Below are 14,673 nucleotides of genomic sequence, written 5' to 3'. Positions count from 1 at the left end.
TGAGAAAAGGATGGCTTGTGGTGATCCCAATATGCAGGTAAAAAAGGTATGTAATGCTTAAACCAAAAGGGAAAGGGAAAGGGAAAGGCAATGGCTATGCAAAGCGAAAGTAAAACTGAACTGACTACAAAGTGAACAGAAAAGAACTGCTGGACGACAGCAAAAACTTACGGCGTCCAAAAAGCACATCCGTACATGACATGACAATTAACAATGTCCACACAAAGAAGGATATCAACAACTAAATAGTCTTGCTTGCTAACACAAAGCAGGTGCGGGGAATAGCGCTCAAAGGATGACACCAACAAAACAGCAAGGGCCACCGAAATAAGAGCGCAAGGCAAGAACTAAAGCACGACACACAGGAAAACACAAACAAAGTCAAAATAAGACACGACAACCTGGTGGTGTCATGTCTGTGTAATCATGTTTTGTTTTAGTCATGTTTTGTTTTGTTTAGTTATTGGACTCTTTAGTTTCTGGCTTTTCACTCCCTTGTCTTGTTTCCATGATGACCCATTAGTTTCACCTGTTCCACATTTGGACTCATTGTGCACTCTTGTTTGTCACCATAGCAACCCATTAGTTTTCACCTGTCACGTCACGCACCTGTTTCACGTTTTGAGTCACGCACCTGTTTTCGTTAATCATGTCTGCAGTATTTAAGTTCATTGTTTTCAGTTTGTCTTTCTGGTGACATCCCGCATTTATGCTCTTAATACCCCTGACTCTCTGCTTCACACTTTGTTTACCTCTGCGCACTTCAAGCCATGTCCAAGTACCGTATTTTCCGCACTATAAGGCGCACCTAAAAACCACAAATTTTCTCAAAAGCTGACAGTGCGCCTTATAACCCGGTGCGCTTTATATATGGATTAATATTAAGATTCATTTTCATAAAGTTTCGGTCTCGTAACTACGGTAAACAGCCGCCATCTTTTTTCCCGGTAGAACAGGAAGCGCTTCTTCTTCTACGCAAGCAACCGCCAAGGTAAGCACCCGCCCCCATAGAACAGGAAGCGCTTCTTCTTCTACTGTAAGCAACCACCCGCCCGCGTAGAAGAGGAAAAGCGCGCGGATATTACCGTACGTTTCATTTCCTTTGTGTGTTTACATCTGTAAAGACCACAAAATGGCTCCTACTAAGCGACAGGGATCCGGTTCATGAAAAGACGCAATCTCTCCATCCGCACACGGATTACTATTTCACAGCAACTGATATTCCTGTGAACCGCACTGTGGATACAACGGGAGCACGTACGGTGAATATTCGCACCACAGGGAATGAGAAGTCATCCTTCACTGTGGTTCTAGCTTGCCATGCTAATGGCCAGAAACTTCCACCCATGGTGATATTCAAAAGGAAGACCTTGCCAAAAGAGACCTTTCCAGCCGGCGTCATCATAAAAGCTAACTCGAAGGGATGGATGAAGAAAAGATGAGCGAGTGGTTAAGGTAAGTTTAAGTTTACGCGAAGAGGCCGGGTGGCTTTTTTCACGCAGCTCTGTCCATGTTGATATACGATTCCATGCGCGCCCACATCACGCTGGTTTTAATATATTATTAAAGTTTGACTGACCTATTTGACTGTTTTTTTGACATTCCTTTAGCGCAGTTAGATGCGGCTTACAACACGGGGCGGCTTATAGGTGGACAAAGTTTTGAAATATGCCGTTCATTGAAGGCGCGGCTTATAACCCAGGGCGCCTTATGGTGCGGAAAATACGGTAAGTTGTTTCTATTCATGCCACAGTTAGCGACTTTTGTTCATGTCCTTAGTTTTTTTTGCCCACGTGCAAGTATTTGTTTTCATAGCCAAGTTGTTTTACCTCCGCTGTGAGCGCCTTTTGTTTATACCTTTTTGTATTTTTTTGAGTTAGAATTCAAATGTATTCACCTTCACGCCATGTCTGGTCCAAATCATTTTGCACCACGGGAGAACAAACCTAGCCATAGTCCAAGTCTTGACAGGTGGAGTTTCATTTTTTTAACCTTTTCTGCTGGTGGTGTGCCTCCGTATTTTTTGATGAAATAAATGTGCCTTGCCTCAAAAAAGGTTGCATTAAACCACATGCAGTTGCATTTACACTCCGCAATGGGTGTGAAAATGCCTCGAAAGTAGGAATGTCAAACTGCTTTTCATTGAGGGCCGCTTGTAACACTGAATAATGTATGACTTTGCCTCTGGATTTCATTATTAATTCTATAAATTCTTTTAAGTAGACTGTCCATTTTACAGTAAAATCTTGACATTTACAAAATGTTAGTGTTTTTTTCTTACAATATTTCAAATCAAATCAAATCAAATCAACTTTATTTATAGAGCACATTTAAAATTTACCACAGGGGTAGCCAAAGTGCTGTACAATGAGCAGGTTAAAAGATAAAACGAGTACCGAGCAAACACAACACAACACAAACAGAACACGATAGAAAATAAATAATTAAAATAGAATTAATAAAAACATAAAAACATAAAAACAGGATCACAGCAGGTGTATTATGGGGCGCCATTGCAGGATGGATATCACTCAGTGTTAAAAGCCATGGAATAAAAGTATGTTTTTAAGAGAGATTTAAAAACAGGAAGAGAGGAGGCTTGTCTAACACTCAGGGGTAGGTCGTTCCAGAGCTTGGGAGCAGCAACGGCGAAAGCTCTGTCACCTCTAAGCTTCAGCCTTGTGTCAGGGACCGTCAACAGCAGCTGATTGGCTGATCTTAAGGATCGGGTGGGGCAGTAAGGCTGAAGGAGGTCGGAGAGATAGGTTGGCGCGAGGTTGTTTAGACATTTAAAAACAAATAAAAGGAGTTTAAAATGTATTCGGTAACGCACAGGGAGCCAGTGAAGGGACGCTAAAATAGGGGTGATGTGCTCACGTCTGCGGGTCTGTGTTAGCAGACGAGCAGCAGAGTTCTGCACGAGCTGCAGGCGGGCGAGGGAGGCCTGGCTAATGCCAACATACAGGGCATTACAATAATCAAGACGAGTCGAGATAAAAGCGTGGATTAATTTCTCAAGATCATGTCTTGATAGAAGCGGTTTCACTTTCGCTATTTGGCGTAATTGATAAAAGCTTTTTTGAACGACGCTGCTGATTTGTTTTTCCAATTTAAAATCTGAGTCAAACTTTACCCCCAGGTTTGTGACAGAGTCGCTGAGATACGGGGTCAGAGTGCCGAGGTCAACGTTGGGGGAGGGAGAGCGACTTGGACCGAACAACATAACTTCTGTTTTATCTTCATTTAGGCTCAGGAAGTTAGCTGAAAGCCAGACTTTGATGTCGTGCAGGCAGTCAATAAGACGTTGAACCGTGTTATTTTGTGCCATGGGAAAATAAATCTGGCAATCATCGGCATAAAAATGAAATGCAATACTGTACTTCCTAAAAATAGAACCAAGGGGGAGAAGGTAAAGCGCAAATAAAATTGGGGCAAGGATTGAGCCCTGGGGGACCCCATGTGGTAAAGGAGCTGTGGACGACATAAAACTGTCTACTTTTACACAAAAACTCCTGTCGGTTAGGTACGACCGGAACCAGTTGAGGGCGACGCCCTTAATGCCCACACAGTTCTCAAGACGAGTGATTAAGGTGGCGTGGTCGACGGTGTCGAACGCAGCAGACAGATCTAAAAGCACCAGGACAACATATTTACCAGAATCAGTGGACAGGAGGATATCGTTAAAAACTTTTAGAAGCGCTGACTCTGTGCTGTGGAGGGCTTTAAAACCGGACTGGAACAGCTCAGTGATACCATTATCCTCTAAGAAGGGCAACAACTGACTGTAGACAACCTTCTCTAATATTTTGGAAATGTATGGAAGATTAGAGATAGGTCTGAAGTTAGAGAGGAGAGAGGGGTCGAGGCTGGGTTTTTTAAGTAGAGGTAAATGGAAAAACAGTACCACCGTTTTTGAGGGGAATCTTTACGGAAAAAGCTGTGAGCTTAGTTGCCAGAATTGTTGTGTTAAATTGACATTATATTGTTAATAGACTTTGCTGAAGTCATTTGTTAGTATGTCCTTGATGGAATAGGTGTAGAAGTGAGACAGAAAAAAGCAAAACATACACCCAGAATGAATCTTTTGGTGCTGAAAGATGTTTTGTGTGATTTTTAAAGACATTGTAAGTACCTGGAGGTTCAACTGTTTGACCACTTTCTAAAACTGCTTTGGAATCTACCTGCTTGAGTTGATGAGGATTGCTGTCTTTTTCATCTTGCTGAAGAAGGTCTTGTCACACAGACCCTGCGTCTCTGCTGTCAGCGAGCAGGACACCACGATGAAGTCACTCTCAGACGTGAGAGTGTCCAGAGGAACTGAACAGGAGAGAAGGACCGACATGTATCATGAGTAGAGATGTCCGATAATGCATTTTTTGCCCATATCCCATATTGTCCAACTCTTAATTACCAATACCGATATCAAGCGATACCGATATACAGTGGGGCAAAAAAGTATTTAGTCAGCCACGATTGTGCAAGTTCTCCCACTTAAAATGATGACAGAGGTCTGTAATTTTCATCATAGGTACACTTCAACTGTGAGAGACAGAATGTGAAAAAAAAATCCAGGAATTCACATTGTAGGAATTTTAAAGAATTTATTTGTAAATTATGGTGGAAAATAAGTATTTAGTCACTTCAAACAAGGAACATCTCTGGCTCTCACAGACCTGTAACTTCTTCTTTAAGAAGCTCTTCTGTCCTCCACTCGTTACCTGTATTAATGGCACCTGTTTGAACTAGTTATCTGTATAAAAGACACCTGTCCACAGCCTCAAACAGTCAGACTCCAAACTCCACTATGGCCAAGACCAAAGAGCTGTCGAAGGACACCAGGAAAATAATTGTAGACCTGCACCAGACTGTGAAGAGTGAATCTACAATAGGCAAGCAGCTTGGTGTGAAAAAATCAACTGTGGGAGCAATTATCAGAAAATGGAAGACATACAAGACCACTGATAATCTCCCTCGATCTGGGGCTCCACGCAAGATCTCATCCCGTGGGGTCAAAATGATCATGAGAACGGTGAGCAAAAATCCCAGAACCACACGGGGGGACCTGGTGAATGACCTGCAGAGAGCTGGGACCAAAGTAACAAAGGTTACCATCAGTAACACACTACGCAGACAGGGAATCAAATCCTGCAGTGCCAGACGTGTCCCCCTGCTTAAGCCAGTGCATGTCCAGGCCCGTCTGAAGTTTGCCAGAGAGCACATGGATGATACAGCAGAGGATTGAGAGAATGTCATGTGGTCAGATGAAACCAAAATAGAACTTTTTGGTATAAACTCAACTCGTCGTGTTTGGAGGAAAAAGAATACTGAGTTGCATCCCAAGAACACCATACCTACTGTGAAGCATGGGGGTAGAAACATCATGTTTTGGGGCTGTTTTTCTGCTAAGGGGACAGGCCGACTGATCCGTGTTAAGGAAAGAATGAATGGGGCCATGTATCGAGAGATTTTGAGCCAAAACCTCCTTCCATCAGTGAGAGCTTTGAAGATGAAACGTGGCTGGGTCTTCCAGCATGGCAATGATCCCAAACACACCGCCCGGGCAACGAAGGAGTGGCTCCGTAAGAAGCATTTGAAAGTCCTGGAGTGGCCTAGCCAGTCTCCAGACCTCAACCCCATAGAAAATCTGTGGAGGGAGTTGAAAGTCCGTGTTGCCCGGCAACAGCCCCAAAACATCACTGCTCTCGAGAAGATCTGCATGGAGGAATGGGCCAAAATACCAGCTACTGTGTGTGCAAACCTGGTAAAGACCTATAGTAATCGTTTGACCTCTGTTATTGCCAACAAAGGTTATATTACAAAATATTGAGTAGAATTTTTGTTATTGACCAAATACTTATTTTCCACCATAATTTACAAATAAATTCTTTAAAAATCCTACAATGTGAATTCCTGGATTTTTTTTTCACATTCTGTCTCTCACAGTTGAAGTGTACCTATGATGAAAATGACAGACCTCTGTCATCATTTTAAGTGGGAGAACTTGCACAATTGGTGGCTGACTAAATACTTTTTTGCCCCACTGTATACAGTCGTGGAATGAACACATTATTAGGGCCCGCATGGCCCATTGCATAAGGACTCCCACAGGGAGTCCTTATGCAATGGGACATAAGGACCTGTTGAATTTGTAAGGTTTTTATTATTATTATTATACCGGCCGCCTCTTTGAGCTGCAATTTGACCCACTTAACATGCTTCAAAACTCACCATATTTGACGCACACGTCAGGACCTGCAAAAATTGCCTTTTGATGAAAAAAACAAACCCCAAAAATACAAATTGCGCTCTAGCGCCCCCTAGGGAAAACAAAACTAGACTGCCTGTAACTCCCACTAGGAAGGTCGGAGAGACATGAAACAAAAACCTCTATGTAGGTCTGACTTACGCCTACCTTTCATAATTGTATATCCTCGGGCAAAAATCAACAGGAAGTTGGTAATTCCCCCTTCAAGACAAAAAAGTACTAAAAACAATCACTTTTGCCTCTTTGAGCTGTAATTTGACCCCCTTAACATGCTTCAAAACTCACCAAACTGAACGCACACATCAGGACTGGCAAAAAGTGTGATCTAATAAAAAAAAAAACCTAACCCCAAATCTCAAAATTGTGCTCTAGCGCAATTTTTTAATAAAACGCACAAAAAACTGCTCCTCGGATGAAAAAACTGACAAAACTGCCTGTAACTCCCACTGGGAAGGTCGGAGAGACATGAAACAAAAACCTCTATGTAAAGTTAAAGTTAAAGTTAAAGTACCAATGATTGTCACACACACACTAGGTGTGGCGAGATTATTCTCTGCATTTGACCCATCACCCTTGATCACCCCCTGGGAGGTGAGGGGAGCAGTGGGCAGCAGCGGTGGCCGCGCCCGGGAATCATTTTGGTGATTTAACCCCCAATTCCAACCCTTGATGCTGAGTGCCAAGCAGGGAGGTAATGGGTCCCATTTTTTTTTATAGTCTTTGGTATGACTCGGCCGGGGTTTGAACTCACAACCTACCGATCTCAGGGCGGACACTCTAACCACTAGGCCACTGAGTAGATCTCACTTAGACCTACATTTCATAAATTGACAACCCCCAGCAAAAATCAACAGGAAGTTTGCTATTCCCCCTTCAAAACAAAATTTTTGTAAAAACCGGTCACCTTTCTTCAAAATCTATCTCCTCTGAGCGCGTTTGTCGTTTCGGCTTCAAACTAACACAGGAGAGAGATTAAACCCTTGTGATTAAAAGTATAGATGGGCTTTTTAATAACTGCTCCTGTTTTGATTTTATGACACTTCAAAGACCCGCTGCGCTGATGCTGCTGCACTGCTGTTTTTTTAAGATGGCTGCTTAAAAGCAGGAAGCACCAGCGTGCCCACACAATGCAGACAAGGTAGGTACACTAGACAAAAGTATTGGGACAATTCTGACTAAAAGTAGACAAAAGTTTTGGGACACTTATGACTACCAATGGACAAAGGTATTGGGACAGTTAGGACTAAAAGTAGACAACAGTATTGGGAAACTTAGGACTACCACTGGACAAAAGTATTGGGACACCTACACTGGCCAAAAGTATTGGGACACTTAGGACTACAACTTGACAAAAGTATTGGGACACTTAGGACTAAAACTGGACAATAGTATTGGGACACTTAGGACTAGCACCTGCCAAATACGCGGGCCCGACCAATGCTGCTTGCAGCTTTAATTATGCCTAATTTTGTTGTGATGCCCCGCTGGATGCATTAAACAATGTAACAAGGTTTTACAAAATAAATCAACTCAAGTTATGCAAAAAAATGCCAACATGGCACTGCCATATTTAGGGCCCGCATGGCCCATTGCATAAGGACTCCCAAAGGGAGTCCTTATGTCCTTATGGACATAAGGACCTATTGAATTTGTAAGGTTTTATTATTATTATACCGGCCGCCTCTTTGAGCACTAATTTGACCCACTTAACATGCTTCAAAACTCACCATATTTGACCCACACATCAGGACCTGCGAAAATTGTCTTTTAATGAAAAAACCAAAACTCAAAATTGCGCTCTAGCGCCCCCTAGGAAAGAAAAAAAACTAGACTGCCTGTAACTCCCACTAGGAAGGTCGGAAAGACATGAAACAAAGTTCTCTATGTAGGTCTGACTTAGCCCTAGATTTCATAATCGTACATCCTTGGGCAGAAATCAACAGGAAGTTGGCAATTCCCCCTTCAAGACCAAAAAGTACTAAAAACAGTCACTTTTGCCTCTTTGAGCTGTAATTTGACCCCCTTAACATGCCTCAAAACTCACCGAACTGAACGCACACATCAGGACTGGCAAAAATTGCGATCTAATAAAAAAACCTAACCCCAAATCTCAAAATTGCGCTCTAGCGCAATTTTTGAATAAAACGCTGAAAAAACTGATCCTCGGAAGAAAAAAATGACAAAACTGCCTGTAACTCCCACTGGGAAGGTCGGAGAGACATGAAACAAAAACCTCTATGTAGGTCTCACTTAGACCTACATTTCATCGATTGACAACCCCCAGCAAAAATCAACAGGAAGTTTGCTATTCCCCCTTCAAAACACATTTTTTGTAAAAACCGGTCACCTTCCTTCAAAAACGATCTCCTCTGAGCGCGTTTGTCGTTTCGGCTTCAAACTAACACAGGAGAGAGATTGAACCTTTGTGTATAAAAGTACAGAACAGCGTTTTTCTAACTGCTCCAGTTTTGATTTTATGACCCTTCAAAGAACCGCTGCGCTGCTGTTTTTTTAAGATGGCTGCTTAAAAACCAGCGTGCCTACACAATGCAGACAAGGTAGGTACACTAGACAAAAGTATTGGGACACTTATGACTACCACCGGACAAAAGTATTGGGACACTTATGACGGAAACTGGACAAAAGTATTGGAACACTTAGGAATAAAACTGGACAAAAGTATTGGGACACTTAGGACTACCACTGGACAAAAGTATTGGGACACATACACTGCACAAAAGTATTGGGACACTTAGGACTACAACTTGACAAAAGTATTGGGACACTGAGCACTAAAACTGGACAAAAGTATTGGGACACTTAGGACTAGCACCTGCCAAATACGCGGGCCCGACCAACGCTGCTTGCAGCTTTAATTATTATTAAAGTCACAAAGTGCATTATTTGTTTTAACATGCCTCAAAACAGCAGCTTGGAATTTGGGACATGCTCTCCCTGAGAGAGCATGAGGAGGTTGAGGTGAGGTGGGGGGGTAACGGGGGTGTATATTGTAGAGCAGGGGAGTTCATTACGTCGATGGCGAGCTACCGGTGGATGGTGGAGGGTGTGTCAGTCCATCACCAGCCAGGCATTGAAAAAAATGGACCTAAAAATGAGCGATCATAAATCTTCCCTCTGACTATGACGTCACTTGATTGACACCCGAGGATCTTGTGAGATGACGCTGGCTGCCGCCAGCTCAGTGTGAAGGGAAAAAAAGACCGTCAGGAAGGCGAGAAACACTTTTTATTCCAACCGTGCCGTCAAAAGCCTAAAGACTGACCGCACAGTTCCTGTCTTCACAATAAAAGTGCCACTCCATCGCACCTGTGCTAACAAAATAAGAGTCTCAGAAAGCTAGCGCAAACAAGCTAGCAAGCCACGGAGTTTGCCGTTGATGTATTTCTTGTAAAGTGTAAAAAAAAAAAGGCGTATGGAAGCTGGACAAATAAGATGCCAAAACCAACCACTTCAATGTGGTGTTGGACAGAAAGGAGGACTTTTTTACTCCTCCACGATGTAAAATGGAAAATGTGGAGGTTATCATCACTACTGTCTGATTCCAATTCATGCAGGTCATCACAATCACACCAACTTATATTCTTGTCTTCATGAAAGATAGGAATCTATATGTGTTAAACATGCTTGTATATTGTACACCTTTTACATGTGAACAAAAACGGCAAAAAAAATTAAAAAATTATACTTAGATATATATGTATGAAGTAGATCACCTCGACTTGGTCATTTAAAAAGTAGCTTGCCTGCTGAAAAAGTGTGGCCACCCCTGTTGTAGAGTTAGTGCTGCAAGGGGTTCTGGGTATTTGTTCTGTTGTGTTTATGTTGTGTTACGGTGCGGATGTTCTCCCGAAATGTGTTTGTCATTCTTATTTGGTGTGGGTTCACAGTGTGGCGCATATTTGTAACAGTGTTAAACTTGTTTATACGGCCACCCTCAGTGTGACCTGTATGGCTGTTGACCAAGTATGCATGGCATTCACTTGTGAGTGTGTGAAAAGCCGTAGATATTATGTGACTGGGCCGGCACACAAAGGCAGTGCCTTTAAGGCATGCCCCCAATATTGTTGTCTGGGTGGAAATCAGGAGAAATTGGGGAGAATGGTTGCCCCGGGAGATTTTCGGGAGGGGCACTGAAATTCGTGAGTCTCCCGGGAAAATGGGGAGGGTTGGCAAGTATGACTGGGAGACGCAACTGCTCTGTACTTCTCCCTACGTCCGAGTACCACTCCGTACAGCGGGGTTTTAAAAAGTCATATATTTTACTTTTTGAAACGGATACCGATCATTTCCGATATTACATTTTCAAGCATTTATCGGCAGTCCAATATTATCGGACATCTCTAATTATGAACCATGTCATGAACCAGACCAACAACCCTACTAACTGCGCTTGAAATCCCCATACACTGTAGACGCTTTACTTCTTTTACTTACCAAACTCTCCATTTAGCTCAGCGGCGTAAGCCTTCTCAGTTCTCCCAGAATAAAGCAGCCGCTTTACTCCAAATGGCATGAGGCGGCGAGCGATGGCCATCCCTTAACAGAAATATAAACAGCATCATATATAAAGTGTACATCAAGTAGCTATTTTTCCACCTGCAATTTGGTTGCGCGATATAGACGATATAAATGACATATAGTACAGGCCAAAAGTTTGAACACACCTTCTCATTTAATGCATTTTCTTATTTTCATGACTATTTACATTTAGGTTTTTAGATTTAGATTTATTGGTCCCCGTTGAAGAACTTCATCTTCACTGCCGTACATTTCAACAATAGACATTACACATCACAAAACAAAAATAACACAAAGACATCATACATGACCAACACATTTACAGGCTTGTCAGACAGGTCAGCCGGGCCTGCTGTTAAGGGCGGCTATAGCTGCAGGGATCAGGCTTTTCCTGAGGCGGGCCCTCTGGAATTTGATGGTTCTGTACCTGCGCCCTGATGGTAGTGGGATGATGTATTGGTGTAGTGGGTGACTGATATCCTGGCATACTTGCCAACCTTGAGACCTCCGATTTCGGGAGGTGAGGGGTGGGGGGCGTTGGACGGGGTGGGGCGGGGGCGTGGTTGGGGGCGGGGCTAAGAGGGGAGGAGTATATTTACAGCTAGAATTCACCAAGTCAAGTATTTCATATATATACAGTGGGGCAAAAAAGTATTTAGTCAGCCACCAATTGTGCAAGTTCTCCCACTTAAAATGATGACAGATGTCTGTCATTTTCATCATAGGTACACTTCAACTGTGAGAGACAGATTGTGAAAAAAAAATCCAGGAATTCACATTGTAGGATTTTTAAAGAATTTATTTGTAAATTATGGTGGAAAATAAGTATTTGGTCAATAACAAAAATTCAACTCAATACTTTGTAATATAACCTTGGTTGGCAATAACAGAGGTCAAACGATTACTATAGTTCTTTACCAGGTTTGCACACACAGTAGCTGGTATTTTGGCCCATTCCTCCATGCAGATCTTCTCGAGAGCAGTGATGTTTTGGGGCTGTCGCCGAGCAACACAGACTTTCAACTCCCTCCACAGATTTTCTATGGGGTTGAGGTCTGGAGACTGGCTAGGCCACTCCAGGACTTTCAAATGCTTCTTACGGAGCCACTCCTTCGTTGCGCGGGCGGTGTGTTTGGGATCATTGTCATGCTGGAAGACCCAGCCACGTTTCATCTTCAAAGCTCTCACTGATGGAAGGAGGTTTTGGCTCAAAATCTCACGATACATGGCCCCATTCATTCTTTCCTTAACATGGATCAGTCGGCCTGTCCCCTTAGCAGAAAAACAGCCCCAAAGCATGATGTTTCCACCCCCATGCTTCACAGTAGGTATGGTGTTCTTGGGATGCAACTCAGTATTCTTCTTCCTCCAAACACGACAAGTTGAGTTTATACCAAAAAGTTCTATTTTGGTTTCATCTGACCACATGACATTCTCCCAATCCTCTGTTGGATCTTCCATGTGCTCTCTGGCAAACTTCAGATGGGCCTGGACATGCACTGGCTTAAGCAGGGGGACACGTCTGGCACTGCAGGATTTGATTCCCTGTCGGCGTAGTGTGTTACTGATGGTAACCTTTGTTACTTTGGTCCCAGCTCTCTGCAGGTCATTCACCAGGTCTCCCCGTGTGGTTCTGGGATTTTTGCTCACCGTTCTCATGATCATTTTGACCCCACGGGATGAGATCTTGCGTGGAGCCCCAGATCGAGGGAGATTATCAGTGGTCTTGCATGTCTTCCATTTTCTGATAATTGCTCCCACAGTTGATTTTTTCACACCAAGCCGCTTGCCTATTGTAGATTCACTCTTCACAGTCTGGTGCAGGTCCACAATTATTTTCCTGGTGTCCTTCGACAGCTCTTTGGCCTTGGCCATAGTGGAGTTTGGAGTCTGACTGTTTGAGGCTGTGGACAGGTGTCTTTTATACAGATAACGATTTCAAACAGGTGCCATTAATACAGGTAACGAGTGGAGGACAGAAGAGCTTCTTAAAGAAGAAGTTACAGGTCTGTGAGAGCCAGAGATCTTCCTTGTTTGAAGTGACCAAATACTTATTTTCCACCATAATTTACAAATAAAATCTTTAAAATTCCTACAATGTGAATTCCTGGATTTTTTTTCACATTCTGTCTCTCACAGTTGAAGTGTACCTATGGTGAAAATTACAGACCTCTGTCATCATTTTAAGTGGGAGAACTTGCACAATCGGTCGCTGACTAAATACTTTTTTGCCCCACTGTATATTTTTAAATAAAATAAATACTTGAATTTCAGTGTTCATTTATTTACACATATACACACACATAACTCATCTACTCATTGTTGAGTTAAGGGTTGAATTGTCCATCCTTGTTCTATTCTCTGTCACTATTTTTCTAACCATGCTGAACACCCTTTCGCAGGTACCCAGAAAGGTTTCGAGTACCACCAAAAAAACTGAATCTCTGAAGACAGTATAAAAATCTGTGTTAAAGGTGTACAAATACTGTTTGTATAATAAGCATGTTATTTTTTTTTACAAATGAGGGCTAAGAATGTGGCTTAAGTACAGTTTTTTAATTGAGTTGCTGCATTTTTTGGTTGGGTTGTTTATTTATTTTGAGTAACTTCTATACATTTCTAAAAGGGGAATAATGTAATAGAGTGATCTATGTTTGTCTGTTGCCATCTCCTGGTGAATGTTGGCTATAGCGTACTGGGGTTACTTTTTGGTTGGCCAACGATTTACGTGGTGTTGCGCACCTGACGTCACTCAGGTCCGCATGGAGCTGGAGGGGGCGTGGCTTCCAGTTCCGCCTGAATTTCGGGAGATTTTCGGGAGAAAATTTGTCCCGGGAGGTTTTCGGGAGAGGCGCTGAATTTCGGGAGTCTCCCGGAAAATCCGGGAGGGTTGGCAAGTATGATTATCCTGGACTATCGTTTTTGCCAGTCGAGTGCTGGACCTGTGGTTTAAGTCTGAAATGTTGGGTGTGGGGAGGCCGATGATTTTAGCTGCTATGTTTGTAATGCGTGTGAGTTTGGTCCGGTTGGTTACAGAAAGCGTGGTGAAAAAACATGTGGAACAGTACCTTAGGATGGCTTGAACAATGCTTGAGGTGAGGTGCAACGTAAAGTCCTTTAAGTTTTCGGATGGCTGACAGTCTTTGTTGACTTCTTTTTTGAATGTCCGTGGTGTGCTGATCAAAGGTGAGTTTATTGTCCAAGGTTACGCCCAGGTATTTAAAAGTGTCAACTGTTTGTGTGTTTATGATGGTGTAGATCAGTGATCCTCAACAGGCGGACCGCAGTCCATGTCCAGACCCAGCGACGTGTCCGTCCGGACCCAGCACGAATTATAGTAAAAAAATAAAAAAAAATAAAAAAATAATTAAAAAAAAAAAAATGTTTTTTTTATTATTATAATTATAATTATTATAAAAAAATATAATAATTGTATTTATCTGTGAGTTATCGCTAGCGCAAGTCAACGTTCTTTGTTGTTTTTAGTCAAATGTTTCGTTTACACTTCTCGTGTCTCACTCACTCCGTCTCTCTCTCTCTCTCTCTCTCTCTCTCAGAGAGAGAAAGAGAGAGAGACGGAGTGAGAGCGAGAGAACGCCACTCTGATTGGCTAATTCCGGGGTATGGGTTGTCATCTCTTTCACAACGACACGCTGATAGGCTGTTACCACCTGGGTCATGTGCACAGTGCATGGAACCTTTCGCTGCAGGCACACAGTTGTCTCGTACCGCTACTTCGCTAACTGTTCACTTGTCAGTCACTGAATGTGAATCAAATCACAATGGCATGCTCCAAGTTGGCTCAGGCTGGTAAAAGAAAGGTGGACAGGGAAAACCGACGTTTCAAGGAAGAATGGACAGAGCAATAT

The 14,673-nt window shown here is 42.8% G+C and overlaps 1 protein-coding gene across 1 annotated transcript in view; it reads right to left on the bottom strand.

The window, feature by feature from the left end:
- grhpra (glyoxylate reductase/hydroxypyruvate reductase a) overlaps window positions 1-14,673 on the bottom strand; it is a 36,110-nt gene that overhangs the window by 7,440 nt on the left and 13,997 nt on the right. The window contains exons 7-8 of the mRNA XM_061930330.2: window positions 10,721-10,822; window positions 4,182-4,317 (exon numbers count right to left, since the gene is read on the bottom strand). Coding sequence (XP_061786314.1) covers window positions 4,182-4,317; window positions 10,721-10,822 — 238 coding nt within the window. The remainder of the gene's footprint in view (window positions 1-4,181; window positions 4,318-10,720; window positions 10,823-14,673) is intronic.

The sequence above is a fragment of the Nerophis lumbriciformis genome, linkage group LG36, assembly GCF_033978685.3.
Source record: "Nerophis lumbriciformis linkage group LG36, RoL_Nlum_v2.1, whole genome shotgun sequence".
NCBI lineage: Eukaryota > Metazoa > Chordata > Actinopteri > Syngnathiformes > Syngnathidae > Nerophis > Nerophis lumbriciformis.
Note: the sequence above shows the minus strand (reverse complement) of the source record. Positions and strands in the feature narration are given on the sequence as shown.